The sequence below is a fragment of the Tympanuchus pallidicinctus genome, unplaced genomic scaffold (assembly GCF_026119805.1).
Source record: "Tympanuchus pallidicinctus isolate F22 unplaced genomic scaffold, pur_lepc_1.0 scaffold5, whole genome shotgun sequence".
In the NCBI taxonomy this organism is placed as follows: domain Eukaryota; kingdom Metazoa; phylum Chordata; class Aves; order Galliformes; family Phasianidae; genus Tympanuchus; species Tympanuchus pallidicinctus.
In genome coordinates, this window is record NW_026294769.1 from 5,446,270 (window position 1) to 5,467,976 (window position 21,707).

The 21,707-nt window shown below is 39.3% G+C and overlaps 1 protein-coding gene across 6 annotated transcripts in view; it reads right to left on the bottom strand.

The window, feature by feature from the left end:
* Window positions 1-21,707, bottom strand: part of FBXL7 (F-box and leucine rich repeat protein 7) — a 310,991-nt gene that overhangs the window by 196,117 nt on the left and 93,167 nt on the right. For 5 of the 6 annotated variants that reach the window (XM_052704048.1, XM_052704046.1, XM_052704047.1 and 2 more), the window contains one exon: window positions 15,690-15,774. In XM_052704048.1, coding sequence (XP_052560008.1) covers window positions 15,690-15,774 — 85 coding nt within the window. Of the gene's footprint in view, window positions 1-13,079; window positions 13,139-15,689; window positions 15,775-20,232; window positions 21,077-21,707 lie in introns of all 6 variants that reach the window. The other variant, XM_052704049.1, reaches the window with a different exon arrangement.

Below are 21,707 nucleotides of genomic sequence, written 5' to 3' on the forward strand. Positions count from 1 at the left end.
TTTGTGAAATCCATAGTTGAATGACAGAAAGTTAGATTTGGGTCCAGATTAAATTTAATCAATCTTAGCGTTAATCTCAAATTTAACACAATAACTTTCCAGGAAAGAATACTTTTATCTGCAATAGCAGTTCCCAATTAAAATAGTCTCTCTTGCTTGAATGCCAACATTAGAGATGAGAGACCAAACTAATGTGCTTTGCTTGGCTGGCTATCTAAGTCTTTCTACTGGCACTTTCTCAAACTGACGGCAGTGGAGAAAGGCAGAGGCGGCGACAATATTCAGAGATTTGCCGTCACGATGGGAGAGAGAATGGAGTAGCAATCAGTGCCATGGGAAGAGCTGAATAATGTTGGGAATCACTGGTGTAGAACTGGTTCTGATTGAAACGATCCATAAGCGTACTTCAATCAAGAAAGATTTTGCACTTTCCTCAAGTACACTCCCTTGCCCCTGCACACACACCTCTCTCATTATGGACTTCACACGCATTGCAAGCTTCTCCCTTTCACAGTGCAGTGAGAGAGTTTTGAAACTCTCATATACTACTGCAAATTTATGTGTATGCCCCTCCTATCAGAATACAACCAACAGCAAAAAGGATGTGATTTACATGTAAAGGAGATTTTAAAGAATACCATCTTGACCCTTCACTGAGAAAGTTGGGAAATACCTGATAGTTTACTTTTTTTTCCTTCTACTGCTGAACAGAATTGCTAAATCCAACTGGTCACCATCTTCTCCTGTCAGTAGCCATTTGACAGCATCCAGCTAGCTGCCGTGAACTTTCCTCCCTCTGCCACTCACGCGTTCACACTCCTCGTTCAAACAACAGTGATAATCTCCATGCTGTTCTACATGGGAGTTTCTTATTTCAGATCTTTAGATAGTGCAGATAACACAGAGAACTAAACACAGTCCATGAGGAATCTCCTACAAGGTGATTCTTCAGCAGCTGTTTTTGTTTCTCAGCTCCCAGGTAACCTGTAAGAAGTTTTCTCTCTGCTAGAGCTTGCTGAACTGTTCTAAATAAATAAATAAACAAACAAACAAACAAAATCCCCCTTTCATTTCTCTTTCCAATTTAACTTTTGTGCTTCAACAGTGGAAGCAACTCCCACATTGCCAGTGGACAAGCTCACCTCAAGCACAGACAGGGTTACTTGGCCTGGAGTTCTGCAGACTTCTATGACTACTCTCTGCTCCCTGTTGAACAGAAACTCCTTTCAAACTCAGTAAGGCATGCAAACCCAATATATCTTAAGCTTGACCATTGGTCCCACTTGTGTCCTTATCATTGCCTGGGATGGAGACAGAATGCTTCTGCTTCTTCTCCAGGTTTCTCTGACCTCTGGTATTTAGGCGAAGCAAGGAAGCACAACATCAGGAGTTAATTTTACTATAGTTCTCAGCCAACAATCTTATATATATATATATACATATGTGTGCGTGTGTTGTATATATATGTTTTATATATGTTGTATATATATAACATAACATACTATATAGAGAGAGTTGTTGTAAAAGATATATAAGTGTATATGCAAATACATACATATACAAATGTTCTATAGGTCACTCCGAAAGTAATGCCCCCTATTTATTTCCATGGAAACTACAACAAATACAAGAACACAATAGCAGAATTTGGTAGAGCAAATTCTCAGCTGCAAAACTGTTTTTTCGACATAGTCACCACTATGATCTCTGCATTTTTATCAGCCATGAGCATGAGCCTGCATGAGGTACTTGTAACAATCTGCATCAAAGGTGACCCACTGTTGCTGTCGCTACTGCTGAAAACACCACCCATCCTCTCACTGAGCTCACATTCAATGTTTGGTCTCCATCAACATTCATCGAGAGTCAGTGAACGCCAGTGGGTACCATTCGTTCTGCATGGAGGAATTCAACAGCACTCCTTTGCTTCATATGCATTCCCATGTCAGACACCATTCTGCCAGGCTGCCTCTCTGCTGCCATCTGTCACACAGCAACAACATGTAACGAAATACTGGCAGAAGATTCAACCTCTACTGCCATACCACCAACATCCACCTCTGACACTGTGGGCCAACACAATACAATAAGAGGCTTTACTTTCAGAGAAGCCATCATATATATATTGCAACTTGCAGATTATCTTATTAAGAATAAGCTGGTGTAAATGACATTTTCTGCAGTCACATAGCTCATACAGCAGTGCTCTTGGCTGCATGATGCCCATGACTTCAAGCAGCAGCGGACTGGGAAGCAGAAACAGAGAGGAGAACATTATCTGGTGCTATGAAAGGTAAGCAGTTGAAGTGAGAAAGGCTGATAAAGAAGATGACACTGAACAGATCCATGGCTTTTCACGTGGACAGAAAAGCACTGCAAACACAAAATTGTCAGGCAAGTAGATGGACTGGCGGGGAGTAATGTCACATCTGTTGTCTCAGCTCCATTTGCTAAGTCCCTGTTTTCCTAAGAAGACAGTACTGTCAGCTGTACAGAAGTGATAGAATGTAATTACAGGGGTGCATACAGACAAAAGCTCTCACTTCGTTCACTGAATAAGGAAAAAGAGAGAAGCTACTGAGCTTCTTATTTTTTCTGGCATCCTATAAACCCCAAGGCAAGCAAAGATAAGTGTTAGGTGCTTTTGGCTTATAAACAGGAAGAAACAGAACACCATCTCAATGACTAACATATCTAGATTAATTGCTGCTGTGAGGGAGAGAGGTAGGGAGAGGGAGGAAGGGAAAATTAAGGAGATAAGGAGAGACAGTATGTAACAACTGCAAGCTCTCTCTTTGTGGGTAAATTTATGGCAAAACAGAATACTTTCTGCACCTCCATAGCTTCTGAAACTGTGAACCAGAATAACTGTTTTCTTCTTACCATGTCTATCTGCAGTACCCAAGAGGTTATGCTTTACTACATTATTACAGGAGATACACTTTTTTCTTATTACAGCATAGAAGAGTTGAGCTCCCTGTCCACAGACAGCAACCTATGTATCTCTATGGCTTGAAGTGAACTGCCATACTATACTGTCTTTACCTTTAATCAATCTGCAGAGGGAATCAGCAAGTTGTATTACAGGAAGGGTTGGAAATCTGGACTATTAATTGGGACTATTTTCTGCTTCCCCAGCATCTTCTACAGTACTTCAATTTTTCTAAACTACAGGAGGGACAGTATTTCTCAGGAGAAGCTATTTCTCACTTGGTAATTGTAGGTACCCAGATAATTCTCTGCCACCATCACTTATATTTCCCTACACCACATTCATCTGTTAAAAAAAGATCTCCAATTCTGCCTAATTTCTGAGAAGGTATGGTTTATTCTTACCATGTAGCTAGAAGCTGCCCTGAAACCAAGAGTAAAGACCTGGCAGAAGCATTGTGCATTGCCAGCTAAGTGAATTGAAGCAGTCATCTTAGAAAGTCCACACAGCTTATGGCACGCCTAACTCACTACAGTATCTGAATCCAAACAAGAAACCCAACTCACTCACAAGCTGTGAATGAGAAAAAAACATTTAGAGGTTGATACATATCTGGATTATTTATTCCAAGCTTGATTAAAGAAATATAAAACAAACCCAGCCTGCTTTCGGATCCAGCTGACACCCAAGTGAAGATGTTGGCAGCAGAGCCTGTCATGAGATCCTGGTAACCCCGGTTCCAACTCCCAGTGCTCCCTGAGCTAGATTTCTGGGATTCATTTTGTTTCTAAAAAAGTTATCTTGTTCTTGCATCTAAGCTCCCACTTCAGAGGCCGGCATAATTCCTCCCTGTGAGCATTTCTGGGAGTGGAAGGTGAGGAGTGGAAGCAATGAGCTACCACAACTGTGCCTATGTTGGAATTTAATGCAGTTACCATCTGAACTCCCCAGAAAAGGTAAGTGCTGCTGCCGTCTCAGCCTTGCTGAGGAGGACAAAGACAGCTCTGAGAAGGAAGGTTGTGATGCACGGAGGGTCTATGAAGAGTGAGTCAGTGAGTGGGAGAGAGGACAGAAGGGATTTGGGAATGGCATCTGCATGCTGAGCACCTGACGTGGTGGTAGGGGCGACGCTGCTCAGACTCCAGGACCATAATTCTGCCCCCATGCCACTGCAAAATAGAATTACCATTTGCTTCCTCTTCTCCCTGGCTGATTAGTACACATGCAACCTTGGCGCTGTCAGACTCCACTCCGAATAATGAGATCATGACAGATGAGAAGGTCTCCCCATGTCCTTTCCTGAAAGCGCAGCTGCCAACCAGCAGAATTCCAAACCTCCTGGCATCGCCATTAGTAATACTGGAGGTGCTACCAAAATCTTAGGCAATATGTTTTGGATAAATTTCAATCATCTCTGCTGCTGACTCAGTGCTTATTTCCCTCACCCACCCGCTTCCTCATGCACAGCCCTGACATATGGCCTGAATTATACCTTCACCTCAATGCAGGATTTAAATCATCTCACCTGCACAGTGGCTTATCATGGATCAGCCACCAAAATGGATCACCTGCCGGGGCCTGAGATCACACCTGCAAATGCCAGGTGACGCCATAAGGACAGTATGGGCAAGCAGACTCAACATCTGCCTCCCTGTGGTAAGCACAAAAGGAACAGAAGCTAAATGATGATTTTATCCTCTGCCCCAACACATTCAGCTTGCTTGAGAGATACATCTAGTTTTGTTACTCACATCTTTTATGTTTTTTTTCATGTTCAAAAAAGTCCTCCCTTTTGCTGTCAAAATAAAGTAATCAAATGGATACCACAGCAGACCTGCTTTGAAAAATGAACAAGGCAAAACCAAAGTGCACCGATATGAGTAAGCATTTCATTTTAAAAGCATCAGTGATTTTTGAGGGTACTATATGAATTATGCCTCAGATACTAATTTAAAATGGAATATTTTCAGCCTGACAATTATAGTCACCTTTTGGATACACCTGTACCTTGTCTTCACTTCTCCCTCCCTTTACCTCCGTCTTCTCTGGGAAGAAAAACAGACAGATAGACAGAAAGAGAGAGAGAAAGAGAGAAAGAAAGGAAGGAAAGGAGAGAAGGAGGAGAGGGAAAGAGGGAGGAAGAAGCAGTTGTGCAGTACCAAACTGTAGGGCAGTAATTCCAATAAAGGAACAAAAGAGTATTTTGAGGACAGAAAAGGGAAGATCAAAGTCTGTGTCTTCTCACAGGATAAGCAGGCAAAGAAAGACATACACTGTACATTTTTGTACAAATACATCCTAGCAGCACAAGTAAGGATTGCCTTCCATCATTTACAGAATTTCATTCATTATGGTGAGATACCAAACACAAAAGCGCATGCTCTGTGACACCACCACACAATAAAAAGAGGGCACAGTGCCAACCTCAGTGAAATGCTTTGGAATTAAGGTTAAAATACCTCAGTGCTGTTGGTTGCCTCACGTGAGAGCTCCCGAGGCTTTTAAACACTCATATGTGCCTAAATCCTGCTGGGGAAGTAGAAGTAGGTCCAGTTGTCAATTCCAGTACTGCCTGCAGTGACCATGGAGGACATCCATGAAAGTAATGACCACCATCTTCTCACCACAACCATCACATGCTGAACATAATGAATAAGCAAACATGACATGGGCTTCCTAGGCTAATCAATTCATTCAGCAGAAATTCATAAGGTAATCCAGCCTTATTTTATTTCTTATGTAGAAAACAAGAACTTTCATAGAATGGTGGGGGCTTCTGTCTCAGAAAAAGTTCAGCTAAATCTGATTTAAAAACCAGAAGCTTTCTTTGGGATGTCCCAGAGAAGAGAGCTCAGACGATCACTTGCTGATAGCTCCCAGTGGAGCAAACAACACAGTAGAAACCTACTCTTTCTCACTGTGCAACTGGAAGCCCCTAATGGCAGCATATCCTCTTGTAAGCAGACATTTGCTTCCTCCTGACTGCCTCTTCAAGTTCACAGCCTCCAGGCAGAGTAACTGCTGTGGGTGGGATTGCCTTCATCTGACATTTGATGGGGCTGGTTATTAATATAAAGTTCCGGCATGGGATGCAACAAGTTTATGTCAAAAAAGCCAAGGGCTCAGCAGAACTACCCTGCAATTCCATATATTTAAATGGAGGAAGAAGCAAGTCATGCTATATTTGGCATACAGAAATGAAAATTACTTCAGTTGGAGGAGTTTCTTCTGTCCTTATCATTTCCTCTGTCTGTAGTTGAAGAAGGTGATCACAAGCTGTAGGGACAAGCCAAAACAGAATGAGAGGGAGGACCCAAGAAAAAAAACCCTCTCTCTGTGTTGTGCACAGGGAAAAATTGTTTTCAGGTAGAGGAGTGGCTCCCTATTATCAGTTTAATATGTTTGGCAGATGTATAAAGTCTTACAAAAAACAATCAGAAAAAATGAGGCTTGCCAGCTTTACCAGTCACTCCAAGAATCTGCAAACTTGGTTTCCTTGCAAATTGTGCTTTATGTCATTGGATTCCCTATGAGAATTGTGGATGTAGCCTAAAGACTACTTTCAGGCTTTGAGATTTGCTACACTCAGATTCAGATACGATCATCTAATTACAGATTTTGCAATGTTTGTGGCTAGTCTCATTTCAGCAGCCACTTAATTGAACATATTTAGTGTTTTATAGAGCTCAGAGGCTGGAATTCAGGTTCATAAGATCACTTTTGAGCAGACTGGAATGGTCTTGTGCATATACAGATAATTAGATGGCAGTTCAAGAAAACGACTTAAGTATTAAGTAAACAGCTGACTGCTTGGACTCCTTTTCAAGAGGGTCTGTCCCTTATCATCAGCAATACTGAAGTCAAGTCAAAACACTTACCATGCTCTTGCATTCCTCTCAGATTAAATTGCCGTCTACTGGGAATGAACATAAAACAAGTTAATCTTCATCATAACAGGTTGTAAAGCAGTTTTTCTGTGTGAAAATGTATGCTACTTAAGAAAGAAAGCATTCCAGTTAATATCATGACTCTATATCCACGTACTTCTCCTACCACAACCTCTACATTTGTTTATGGTTTTATAAGAATAAAAGATATACAATAAGAGCAAAGCATCATCTCATGACATCATATTGAGGCTACCAGCTATGCCCAAGGTTTTATGGGAAGTCTTCTCTATGAAACCTTTGGCCTTAAAAAAAAAATAATTAACAGATTAATTACATTTTCTAGCACATAGCAAAAAGAGGCTTTAATGGCAAAAAGTGGTAACAAGACAGATGTGATTTAAACTATTACATGTTCTTGACAAATAAACTAGGTATATCAGACAGCTTGTCTCAGCTATGTTTCCCAACAGTGAAAAGCCCACGTCCAGGAGGATTTTGACAAAATGGATGATTTTTTGTCTGTGGCCTGGGCTCTGACAGCCTGTCTCTCTGCCCACCCTGCACTGAGTTATCACTGCAGCTCAACTTTTGCTTCAGGGATTGCCTACAAAAAAAAAACCAAAACAACAAAGCAGAAGGAAGTCCTGGCCTGAAGACTGTACTGCCATCTGGGAGCATGTTGCAGGGCAGCATTGTGCTGCTTGAATTAAGTCTGTTTTGTTTTGTTTTAAAGATGGTGCTGTGCTTTAAAGAGAGCAAATCCCTTCAGTTTATCCATCCTGTAGGCTACTTACATGGTTAAGACCAGCCCAGACCTGGGCCGTTGGTTAATGCTGCCCTAGTTTACCAGAGCTTAGAGCTGTCACACCTCCCACTCTATGGAGAACACCAATATTTCTTACTGTCCTCAGTCTCTCATGGTTGTAAACAGGCTTTAAGAGCCCATCTGGCTCAGTGGGATCCAGGAATTGCTATCTACTGTGCAAAAGCTGAAAATAGCTTTGGGAAACATAACTGAAGCGACCAGATTGAATCTCAGCCTATACCAGTTTGTTGCACTACTGAAATTCAGAGATCCAAGTGAGGAAATGCTTCTAAGAAAAGCTAAGGAAAAACAACAACAAAAAAAACCTCTCATGCTTACAAACATGTGCTTTCAGGTCTTTTTTTTTTTCACATCTAAAAGAAGATCTCCTGTTTTGACTCCTGCATGTCAGGTACTGAAGTGAAAATTGAATAATCCAGTCTAGCACAGTGTTCTTTTCATGCACTTAAGAACAGAACCTGTATGTGCAATTTCCTTTTTCTTTTAACCTACAGCTGTCATTCAAATAGATAATTTCAAGATCCATATCACATGATATCAATAAGGCACAGTCACATCCTTTTACAGGTCATTAAAAGCCATAAGAAGTGTTTACTAAGTAGACACCTGAAGTTTTAATTTCTAACTCAGTAGTGTGGTTGATACATCCTGCATGTTGTCATTTTCATCCTTAACCTCATGACCTACTCCACAGCCTCCTTCCTTTTGGTACATGTCTTACAGCTATGTAACTAACACCTCACTAAATCATTTTTGCCCACTCTTAATTAAACAATACTTTTGGAAGATTGTCTGTAATCATTCCCGAGGAAGAACCTTTGATGCAAGGGCAATACTTGCATATCATCTCAGTTTGAGACACAACAGCACCATCTACTGAGACTAATCTCTTTAAATCCTAGTATGCTTTTCAAACGTGAGGTACATGTAGCTGATAAAAGCACTGCTTTGTTCTGGAATATCAGTGACAATGAACTGAGTAGGAAAATTATTTCACCTCAACCTGAAATTTGTTAAAATTTACCTATAATTGTTGCTTTTCTCAAAGTTGAGGAAAACAGTGGAACTGCCGTCAGTGCTTAAGATTAAGAAGTCATTTATTCATCCTGTAACTAAGAAGTATTTTGTGTCAATTTATTAATATGTGTCAATGCATACACATATTTAAAGAAGGGAGGAATCAATGTAGTCACACCATCCTAGTAATATATTTAAAAAGTGCTATCTGCTAAAAACACTTAAGCAAGTTTTCAACGCAAAGAAGTAACTAAGAAACAACACTTTTTGTGGGAAGGAGGTGGATTGAATCAGCCTCTCTGCAGACTAAATGCAGTGATGCAAGATTGTGAATTGCCTGAGAATAACGAATCAAACGGCACTCAGTTCCGGATGCTCAATTAACTTAATAGTTTGAAACATTTTTCATTGCCCTTTCATGGCTTAGAATTCATTTTGTCTTCTTCCTGTATCATATCATCAGCCGCAGTTGCCACAAGATGATCTTTTAGTATTGTTAAAAAAAAAACAAACTCATATATATTATATCTAGGCATTCAGCTTAATATGTCTTGACACTGTCTTTGAGTCAGTGCCTAAACATGCATGCTCTGCATGGCTCCCTGCCTGGAGGGTTTGCTTAAATCTGCCTATAAGAAGGACTGAAGACACTGAGATTCTGTCTCACTTAAACAAATAAATACAGTCTGCTTTGTAAAGAGCAGATACTGTGTGTATTTCCTCTTCCTCTTTTTTTCCTGTTCAATAAGATATGGAGACTGATTAACAACTGAAGAGGTCTTAGAAGTGGTTTTGAAAGAGACAAATCTAGATTCACATGTACAGACTGTTCTACAGAACTTCAATGTCTCTGCTCATTGCTTTCCCAGGGCTTGATACACCTGAGGATACAATGAAAGACAGCCAATGAATACTGATATACTGTGCTCAAGACAAACACTCTCTTTAATGAAACAGCTGAAAACACATCACCAAAAATGAGCTGTGGGTCAACAGTATAATTCCACCTCCTTTAGCATATCCTAATTAATTGCTTGCATTTGTCTGGACCTTATGAACAATCAGTTGCAAATCTGGATTCACTTTTCTGCATTCAGTTTCATTCACTGTCTCAATTTCTTGCATTCCACCTACAATTGTTAAGTTTTTAGATCTGTATTTTGAAAGTTAACCCATGTTAATTAAATAACACAGCATAGCTAAAATGACACTGTAAATTCTCTGTAGTTTCATATAGGGCATTTTAATACACATACAGTCATGATCAGCAAATGCTATAGGAATTATACAGCAATTGCATGCAAATTGCAGTAGGAGACTATTGATTTCTCCATATTAAGGCAAGGACAATTGCCAAGTGCTGCCCCTGGGCAGTAAGCAAGGATTCAGGCTGGTGCCTGCCTGGCTGGGAGCAGCTCTGCAGGAAGAGAGCTGGGGGTGTTGGCAAAGACAAGCTGAGCACAAGCCAGCAGCGTGCCCTTGCTGCAGGGGCAGCCAGATGAGAGGCAATGGGCAGACACCTGAAACAAGAGAACCTCAAGGCATTTGGAATAAACTTTAAGGAGTAGAGCAGATTGCCCATCGAGGCTGCGAAGCCTCCATCCTCACTGCTTTTCCTCTTGACTCAATTACTCCAAAGAGTAAAGCCTTTACTTCACTTCACTTCACTTTATTCTTCATCATTTTTGTACAGTAGAAATGGGCACTGAGACCTTTTATCTATCCGTATGCTCACCCATGACAATGGAAGCCTGATGAACACATCAAACTTAATCTTTAAAAATTTTATCACAAATGGAAAAACAAACACCTTCTGTGTTTCATCCAACACAATATCTCACATACTGACAGACATGAAGATCTACACCACAAACATTTTACATATATAGCATTTTCCTGCAAGTTCTTGTAACTGAGATTAAAATACGACTAAAGGCTTTTGTTACTAAGAGTAAGGTATGGATTCACAATATTCACAATATCTCTTAGTCTCTGTATTGTCATCACTGTGAATTTAAAGCATTATCAGCAGCTGATGTTTGTGAAAAACCTTTGTGGACTGTAGTAAAGACAAAAAAAATTTATTGGGCATCCAAGCAGATGGAATAGGTTGACCTTAACTGGATGCCATCCCCAGCCAGTCATTTTCACTGCTTCTCCTCAGCAGGAAGAAGAAAAAATAGGGTGGAAAAGCTCATGGATTCAAATAGAGACAGGATCAGCTCAGAACAGTTTAAGTAAGGGCAAAAAAGACTTGACTTGGGAAAACTGGTTGATTTACTGCCAACTAAAAATAGGAGGTGGGAAATAAAGAAAAAATCCAAAACACCTTCTTCTATGCTAACCTCACCTTTTCATCCTCAGCCATTTCACCTTCTGACCCCAAGCAGCACAGGGAGCTGGGAAATTGTGTCAGTCCCTGACAGCCCCTTTCTGCCACCCCGCCTCTTCATACCATGTCCTGCTCCAGCTGGGCCTTCCCAGGGGTGAAGTAAAGCCCTGCTCCAGTGCAGCCTCCTGCCCAGTGCTACTGGAGGATCTCTGCTCCAGCTGTGCCTGAAGCCCCTCCTGCTCCCCTCCTCACCTCCCCAGTTCAATTCAAAGAAGTATTACAGAAAGAAATGGAATAGGATTAGAACAGTTCTCAGTGACTAATTGGATCTAATACCTGGTTATCAGCAGCAGCCCACAGCAATGGGTTCAGTACGAACCGATATTGGTGCTTGACGTCTGTTTTGCCTGCCTCTGGAAATCAGCTGTGAATCAGGTTCTGAGCAGTGGTATTGAAAAACTTTTTAAAAAATGAAAACATGAAAAATGCTAGGTTTCATTGAGAAGATCAGAGAAGTTAAAATGCTTTATACATGATACAATTTTGTATTTACTGCATAGTGTTGCCTTTGTGCCATTGTTGATAAAGATATTAACAGAACCAGGTCCTATAGACTTCTCCAGTCAGTGACAGCAGCAGCATATAGCTCCTCAGCAACTTGGGCTTTATTCTTTGCTGGCAATCAGAGGAAATTAGAGTAATCCTTCCCCTTCTGCTCACCTACTGTCATCCCTTTTTCAGCTTACTCTTGTGAATTTTACAATAATTTTGAGCAAGCATTGCTATTCATGACGTTACCTTAAAAAGTCAGTCTACCAAATATTCTCTAGCTTCCGTCCAGAATGCATTAACATTTTCATAGCGGAAGTTAAAATTTTAGCCCTGGCCATGATCTCACCAATTCCATGCTGCAGAGGGCTAGGAATAAAAGCACAAGAAAAGCTCTAAATGTGAAATAAATGTTTTGTGTGGAGGACAAGGTGCACACACTGAGAGGTTCGATGTCAATCCATGCTTTCAAACTACCCAACCCAAACTGATGTTGTGGAAACATGAGACCACGCTGTATTATTACTTTTCAGATTACTTCTGAGATTTATTCCAATCCTCAAATGCCTAGAAGAAATAATTAAATCCATATTCTGTTAAGTCTTTACACAAATAAACATCTTTTTTTCCTCATATGAACTGTTAGAACTGTGAATAAATACAAAAGTCCCCAAATTAAAAGGAAAAAAATCCTTATGCTTTTAATTGGCTATCCTCAAGAGAAAAAGATACTTAGTAGTGCCTTGTTTTCTTGTATCTTGATGAAAAGATGTAAAACCACCTCAGTTTTCACTCTATGGTTTGTACAGATGACGGTATTTGTTGAGCACTTACGTACAAATGCACACTATGGATGCCAGCTAAATTAGCTTGCCCAGCTTACCTCAAAATCAGTCCTGGCATATGTTCTAAGTCAGAATTAGCCTGTCTCTCCTCAGTCTCTCTTCTCAGTGAGAAACAAATCAGCTGATGTAAGTAGGAAAGATCACCTTGCCTCTAGCTCTGCACAGAATAACGCATCGGATTTATCACCCATGGGCTCTCAAGCACCATAGCAACATTACTTCCAACAAGTAGGCATAGTAGAGTTGGGTGCACTATGAATAATGAAATGTGTTCCTTGGCAAAAAAAGCTGCGTCAGATAACCATCGGGCCATGTATGTATATAATTATGCACACACAACTGGTGCAAGTTGAATAGCTGCTTTAAAAATATCCTTCAAGGCCACATTTTTGAAGTTCTTCAGTTTCACATGAGCAAAGGCATATAAGAAAGAATAATCTTTGCAAACGCATGGTTATCCAAGTCATTTATACATACCATTGGTTTTTGGATGTTTGGTTTTTTCTTTTTTTTTTTTTTCTTCCTTTTTCTTCCCTTGCAGCATCCTGTCTACATTGTTGGCTTATTAAAAATACTTAAAGATAAACATTGGGAAGGTGGACACGAACACTGTACACGTGCATGAGCTTAAGGACATTTACCAGTTTGGCTCAAAGATTACTAACAGCAAAAACGTTTGAGAAATTACTTCATGCACTCTGGTTAATGTTCAGGTATGTTTTCCATTCCTGAAGGATCCTGCCAAATCTAAAATGGAGAAGTGTGGGGAAGATATAAAGTACCCATTGTTTCTGCTAAATTTCCATTTTCGGTTCTTTCATTTTGTAATTTAAAAAGAGTATTGTTTTACTTTAAAAAGTATTATACAGTAGGGAAGAGAACTTGGACCCCACATTCAATGAGTGAACTTTATCCAAACTTCATACATATGGACAGTTCCTGTAACTTCATTGCAACTTATTCCAGGTTTAAGCTGAGACATGATAAGACGCTTTGTTAATTCAGATCTGTGTGTACGTAACTCTTTGAACTTTTTTTGGATCAATTCTCTAAAGCAGTTGTCCCACTCAGACAAACATGCTGGAAAGGAGGTGACAGCATTACAGAGAAATTCATTAGTATTACTTCTCTTCCCTCTCCTTCCTTCCTGTGTGTGTGGTATCCTGCACAGGAAAAGGGGGGAAAGAAAAAGTAATAGAAGCAGTATCTTTGTGGTGGGTGAGCAATGAATGGAAACAGCAACAGAGAGAAGTAGTCTCATCTGAGAACAGGAGGTTTTTCTGCCTTTTTTTGTTTTTGGTTTGTTTAGTTTTTGTTGTTGTTATTGGTAAAGAAAGAAACATGCCATTATTTTTTTCCAAAAAGGAAGAGGCAATCTATTTTACATATGTGAGGCCCATGGTCAAGAGCTAACAGGAAACTGGAAGGAGTTGTGACACTGGAGTTAGGCCTATGGAAAAATACATGAGTCTGAACAATGGGGCAAGAGAACCAAAATCAACGAGCAGGGGGCAAAGAAGGTAGAAGGTATGGGGGAAAGCATCACTCCTATAATAACTGAAAGAGCAGAACAAGTTCAACTTTGCTGTTACAAAGGATTCAGCAGAAGTCAAGTTTTGCAGTTATAAAATACCATAAGAGCAGAGGGATCACTGCCCTGACCCCACAGCACTGGTAGTGAGGCATATCTGAATACAAAACAGAACTGCTTATGCATGTTTGTCACTAGATTTCACAAGATCAAGAGCAAGTATTGGAAAGATGCTGTCTTATTTGTAATCACACACTATTACATTTGAATTAACACATTTGTCCACAAAAATTAGTGATAATGGGACAAGCACCATAAGATTGCAGCTGCTGTGCTATCTAGACCACAAAACAGAAGATGAGGAAAAAAAAATATAATCCTTCACTGTAACATGAACCAACTGGAGATCTGCACAGTCTTAACAACAAATAATGCAGGACATGTTTTACATCCCATGTTGCATGCAGCTTTTTCAGATTTCCAGTCAGGGCATAAGTGAATGTGGAATGCTATCAGTCTGTACTATGATATTTCACCAAGCAGCACGAGTGAGGCCATCAAGTTGTGTGAACCATCACCAATAAAAATACCAACCCTGTGCAAAGGGTTTCACACCTCCACTCTACCCCAACCAAATAGGTTGAAAATACATCTTGTTTTCTAAGTTCTTAAAGGATACATCATTCTACATAGATTTATCAAAGTTCATTCAGTTGGTGTGGATAGGGAAAAGGTTGTGACAATTGCAGTAGTCCTGTTATGTTTCAGACAGACTTCTGTTTGTGAATCTCACAGTGATGCACAGAGTGTGGTTGGATCTGCAGGAGCTGTACTAAACTGATTTCAGAATACAGAGGTTTTCTTTGTTCAGATAACTTCATATCGTGCCAGGACTGAGATGACTGGAACTCAAAATCATGGAATGGCCTGGGTTGGAAGGGACCTCAAGGATCATGAATCTCCAAGGCCCCTGCCACAGGCAGGGTCCATTAATACTAGATTAGGCTGTCCAGGGCCCCACTCAATCTGTCCTTGAGCACCTCTAGGGTTTGGGCATCCACAACCTCTCTGGACAGCCTGTTCCAGCACCTCACCCCTCTTATAGTAAAGAAACTGTGGTATGAATGCAAAAGCCACATGGTATTTCTTGCATTGTAGGCAAGTACCAAATCCAGAAGAAACAAAAACCACATGAGAACATGCTTGAAAGTTAAAAAAAAAAATGTTTTGCTATCACAATAACTGACAGCGTGGGGAAAAAAACCAACAAAAAAAGCAATACATCACATCACAAAAACTTCGATGCATGCATTCCTTACAACTCCTCAAAGATACAGGCTGGATGCAGCTGATTAGCTCACCACCCAACTACACCAGTGAGCCTGGAAGCAGGAGAACAAAATGGTACATTGCTCAGGAGCCAACCAGTGCATAGTCCTCCTGACTGTAGCTCAAAAAAATAGCATTTATGTTCTGTTTTTAAACAGGAATAAAACCCTTTATTCCCTCTGTGTTACCTATTACTGCTGTCTTCAACTTTTAACATATTTCTCAGAAGAGGCAAAAAATTAGACAGAATGATACAAACACTGTGTCCAGGTGTGGGACTCCCAGTACAAGAGAAATATGGACATATTGTGGAGAGTCCAGCAAAAGGCCACAAAGGTGATTACGGGCCAGAATCACTTTTCCTATGAGGAAAGGCCAACAGAGCTGGAATTGGAGAAGAGGAGGCTCAAAGGGGATTTCAGTAATGCATACAAATACCTGTTGGAGTAAGTTGCAGAGTAAAAACAACAGAACTCTATTCTTCTCAGTAGTACGCAGTATTCCAGAAGGCAAGGGGAACACACTGAAAAACAGGATAAACATATATAAGAAAAATTTATGTGAGGGTGATTTAACACTCTTACAGATTTCCCAGAGAGGTGTAATTACTCTAACCTCAATTTGACATGATCCTGCGTAACCTTATTGGTGCTGCTCTGAAAAGGGGGTGAATTATAGAATCCTTTGAGTTGGAAGAAACCCTTAAAGGTCATCTAGGTCACCACCCCTGTGTTGAACAGGGAGACCTAAGCAAGATCAGGTTACTCAGAGCCCCATGGAGCCTGACCTTGAATGTCTCCAAAGTCCTCCCTTCCAACCTCAACATTTTTGTGATCGTATGGTTTTTATTTATTATTAGTACTCCTATTATTTACCTTATGTAACTCCATCACTATTGCTAAAAGACTGCTATAAAACAGCATAAACAAGGCAAAACGGGTCTCCTGAACATGGGCTGGAATGCTGAACTGGAAGCTTTGTTTCTAACAGCTGAACAGTTTTGCACTATCTTAAATTTGTAAGTTATTAGCATAATCTCAATGTCTGCACATACACAGGTGTCTTTCTTCTTTGAAGAATACTCTAGAATATTTTGGACAGCAGAGAGAACTGATTGTGAGGAGGGAAAAATGAGAGTAAAGGGGCATTATGTGAACATATTATGAGACGGGTTTTAAATGACCAAATATCCAGATACTTAGTGAAAAATAATATACTAACCTTGCAAAGTTAATTACACATTCAAATCAAAGGTAATTAAGCAACAACTGCCTCTATTCCTCAATTGAAAAAACAAGCCACAAAAAAGATTATCATATTTGTCTTACAGTAGTGACATTAATTTAATTTGACTTTCAGGTTCAAATACATCATTATTTTGTATTGGTAGCTCAAATTTCATTGACAGCTTTCCCCCCCTCAGAAGGATACCGATAGGAGTTCAAACTTCTCAGAATAATTTTGAAGGATTTTGAAAATCCTGCATCAGCAATACAGCGCATATTCAGCATTTAGGATAATCTGGAAAAGACAATCCTTTCCTACTCTGTCTTTACAGTTGCTGCTCTGACTGCTCTTACTTCATTCATTTCTACCTTCCCTTTCTCTGAATTATATTGTAGAACTATTTATAAGTCAGAAGAAGGAAAAATTAAGCAATTTAACATCTCGAGCTTTAGTTTAGTTTCAGAATATGTATACTTTTGGTCACTATAAATACTCCGAGTTGTTGAGAAGCAGATTTTCATATTTCAATGTCAAATCACTCTCCAAGCAAGGAGCAGAGAGCCTAGACTTCAAACCAGGTCAGCACCTGAGGATGCACAGGAGAATTGGAATGTCTCTGAAAACCTCTGTTCCTGTGCCTGAGACAGACATGTTCCCTCTATGTTACTTGCCAGGAGATCCAGAGAGGCTTAGCCTTCACTTTAAGACCTGAACATTTCTGCCAATGGTCTCAGGAACTTATCTTAATTGGTTCTGAACACAAACAGGATGAACAGAAGGAGTTAAACAGTTTTAGAGAGAAATGGTCTCTTGGGATGTCCAGTTTGACAGTCTAAATTACAGTAGATTATGTGAAGTATGGAAAGCTTCAAAGATAAAGCATCAGGGTTTTCACACTGGAAGCACTGCATGATTTTTAAATGTGAAAAAATTCACTTTAACTGGGGCAAACATCAGAAAATAATAATTTTTAGAAAGCCCCAGAAGGGGGAAATGAGAAGGTTAGCTTTCCTCGACTCTGAAATTCAATAGTGAAGGAGGCTGGGGAGCACTGTGTTCATTCTGAGCCTAAGGAATTTCTGTCTAAAGGAAAACTTAATAGTCACAGCTGAAGAAAAATCCCTCTGCAGCTATGCACTCATTTCTCCCTAAGTTTTCAGCCTATTCTGTTAGGTTGGTGTCCTAAAAATTTCATAGTTTAACTTTGTAGATTTACATATTCTACCATGTCTAAGCCTCTGTCAGTCTTAGGGGATATTTTTCAGTGTTCAAATGTGAATACATATGCCACTGGAAAATGGAACTAAAAAAATGTGACTATGGCCCATTTACTCTTAAAATATTCATCTACAGAAGTACCTATGCCATTGATGTAATTGTGAAAATTACATATAATTTAAAATAGACATCACCTGGAAAAATGACTTACAGATTGCAAGACAACGCTGAAAATATCTGAGGCCAGATGGAGACTATTTATAGACTATATTAACAGTAACAGCAATGTATGAAAGAACTGCAGTGAATTATTCTCCCTTTCATAGGTGTAGATAATACAGTAATGGAACTCAATTTCATTTGCAGACTGACAAGTTTTAACCACTGAGATCCTGCTCTTTCCACTGTTGAATGAAATTGAAAGTTCAAATTGAAATGTCATTTGTAAAATAAAATGACAAAGGCAAATCAATTCCAGTACCTCAGCTATAAGATGCAGGTTGGCTACCCCAGCTGATGGGAGAAAAAAATCATAAAAAAAGACAAATTATGCTATATTGATATGACAAAGTGTCATTCAGTTTACAAAGTAATTGGTAAGGTCTAACAAGAATCTCACTGATAGAATGAGTTCCCTAGAGAGTATTTTCTCCCCATACACCAGCAGCGCATATTTATTTCAGGATCAGAATACCATATCTGGTTCCTTTCAAACCTCATAACTACATCACCAAAGTAGACTTCTTTCCTCAAAAAAATGGACTATTGGAAAAAAAAAAAAGTATGTGATTAGGTCCATATCATGAGTTTATTCATGCACCAAAAGTTTGAACACATTCAATGAAACTTTTGAATATAGAAGTACTCTTCAAAGCAGTCTACAAGAGCAGACCCAACCCTTTTACCTAGGGTGCACTGTTGACTGCAACAGACACAGAGGGCAAACACCACCAGTTTACAGCAACACAGATGCTGCATGGGACACAGTGAGAAAATAATTCAGAAGACTTTTTCTAAAACAGATTCAAATCTCTCAAGCGATTAGAAGTGAAATTAGAATTGTTTTACAAACTCATAGGAGTCAAGATCTTACTTAGATTATACACTCAGCTGCAGATGTAACTGGAAAGGCTGTAAAGACTTGAAGGAGATGGCTATGAATTAGCAGTGTGAAGCATAGGCTTTAGGTAATAACTTCCACCTGCTGATGGAGGTTGACAAGGTATAGTATGCCACAAAGGTATGTGAAGAGAAAGATGTGAACTTATGCAGGATGTGGCTATGAACCTGCACTTCTAGAATGAGAAAGATATTAGGGTACATTCTGTATAATATTAACTATTCAAGAATAGCTGAGGGCTGGATGAAAGCATTCTTTCTTCCCCATGAAATCTCATGGCCCACCTAAGCAACATAGGGTGGAATTCCTGGATGTAAGTGGAGAATCTCTAGTTATCTTTGGGAATAAATGTGTTAGGTCAGCAGTGAAATGTTCACCCCTCCTTCCTATTGCCAAAACAAAACAAGGGCCCAGAATAACACAAACTATCTTCAGGTTCTTCTTTATAGGCAGCGTTTCTGTATTGACTGTTTATAGAAAAAAATATAGCAACAGCACAAAATACAAAAGGTTATTAATTCTAGCTTCTTGCAGTAGATTTATCAAATATGGTTTATAGCTTTTGTTAAACCAAACTGTTCACATTGAAAATACCACAAGAATCTGAAGGATGGAAACAAAGGCATGTTTCAGCCATTTCAGCCTTTCTACTGTATTGCCATACAAGTCTTGCACTATTTACATTATCTCAAGCTAAATATTCTAGTCATACAATTCAATTAGCAAGTCACAGCTAAAGATAGCTATCTACTTCATATTAATTTAAATATTTAAAACAGCCAACCCCCATACATATAAACATCAAAAGCTATGTAAATATCTGGGAAATATAAAGCATGTGAAAAGTTGCAGACAAAGCAATAGGCTCATTTTTCAAAGCCAAGAAACTCTCAAGTATCTCCAAGCTCTAACCCTAACAAAACCATCTTGGAAACCACTCTCATAATTCCACCCCATCCCCCTGCCTCATGCCTCCTCCAAAACAGCAGGGAAGATGGGAGAAATGACATCATTGATTTTGCTTTTTGAAGGGTCCCATAAGTAGCTAAAACACTACATGGTAGTTTCAGTTAACTGTTACTAAAGTCACAAAATACATCCCAAAATAGAGCAAAGCACTTTTCCAAGCAGAACAGATTTTCCTTACTTTGAGGTCATTTAAAAAAAAAAAAAAAAAAAAAAAAAAAGCTTGTACCTTGTGCTAAGGGAAGATAAAACTGAGCCAATGCAGGAGCCCAAACAGCAGGTTTTCATCTATCAATATGGGGGCATGAGAGAAAATGAGCATTTAATGCTAATACCACATAATAAGGCTGTTACATAAAATTCAGTAAGCTCAGTGGGGAGCTTCTTAAGCACAGCTCTTTCAAACCACTAATTAGCAGAAGAATGGTACAGAATGAGCATGTTCCTTACATTCTTCCTTTTATTGGAGGGAAGTAATAGGGTTGATTTTTTTCTTTAAGACACCGAGATCCATGTCATTTAAGACAAGTACCAAAAACTCATTTGTTAACAACCTTTTAAGTCCTTGAACTGCTTTTTGTGCCTGTTTGACAATTGTAGGGAACTGCAGTACACAGAATAAAGAAAATTGTTATCATCTTGCCAGTATTTGAGCACCTCTGAATAAATCTCTCCTTTATACGTATTCTTGGAGGACATACAAGTGAGCAATGTACTTTAAATTCCCTTCCACCAGGTGGTCAATCCAGACAGAAGAGCAGCATGGAACACAGCTGAAGTCAGCGTGCTCTGCCAAGAATCCACATCTGCCCTTTCGTGCAGCAGTGATGGGGCCATGCTGTACTTTTTACAGCCATGTCATGAAATGCAAGATGCCATTGAATAGTGCTGTAGAAATGTAGTAAATTCCCATCTTGGATACGTTAAGCATTTGCTTCCTCAGTAGTTATTGCTGAAATGCTGCTAATCCTTCCATAAACATCTGCACCTTGACAGGCTCTTCAGAGGTGACCAGCAACTTTCTCTTGGCTTCAGCCAGTCTGATAGATCTGTCCAACGTCCAATTTTATTGCTTCTCAGAACAGCATGAATAGCTAATAAAAATATATATTTTTATTTCTTCTTCAGTGTGAAGATTCAGACATCATAAGGCATCAAATCCCATAGTATAGACTAAAATATTTCAATTTTTCCTCTCCAAAGGATTTTATTTGTGCTTTCACCAGGGTGCCATGCCTTCAATCCCAGCAGTTTCTCTCCTTGTATAAAAAAACCTGTTATTACACTGGCAAAACTGAAAAAAGAGAATTTAGAAACCAAGTAAATAAAATATAAAAACGAACTAAATATTTCATTACTCCGAAGCTCTCAAATTTTTTTAGAAAGATCCCTTGTTCCCCAGATTTTCATTTAAAACATCACTATGAAGATTTATGATTTGAAATTATTATTATTTTTTTTATAACATCTTTTTAGTTGAGTTATCAGACAAAAATGACTATCAGGGTCTATCAAATCATTGCAAATGCTGCTCAAGGAACTGTAAAATGAATGCTAAGGAAAGACAGACCCTCACACTCTCATTACCTATGCTGAAGAGAAAAAGCAAACGTTAAATAACAGAAGTCTTATTAAGTTGGTAGATATCTGCCATTAAGAAATGTGCACTAGATTCTTAACACACACACCTGCTGGTTCTAGCAATATGTCCTCTCTTCTGTCCCTTAAGACATTGGGATGCACACTGTAAGCTGACTTTGCATTTTGCTAAATATAAGCAATTAATTTGTGATCTAAATATAGTAGACTTAGCTCAAGCACAACTGATCTCATTTTCAGCTCTGCTGAATGCACGCTTCATTCAGTCTAGCAGTTAGCTTTTTTTTCCCCATTTAGACACCAACAGCATTCCCCAAAGAAATCAA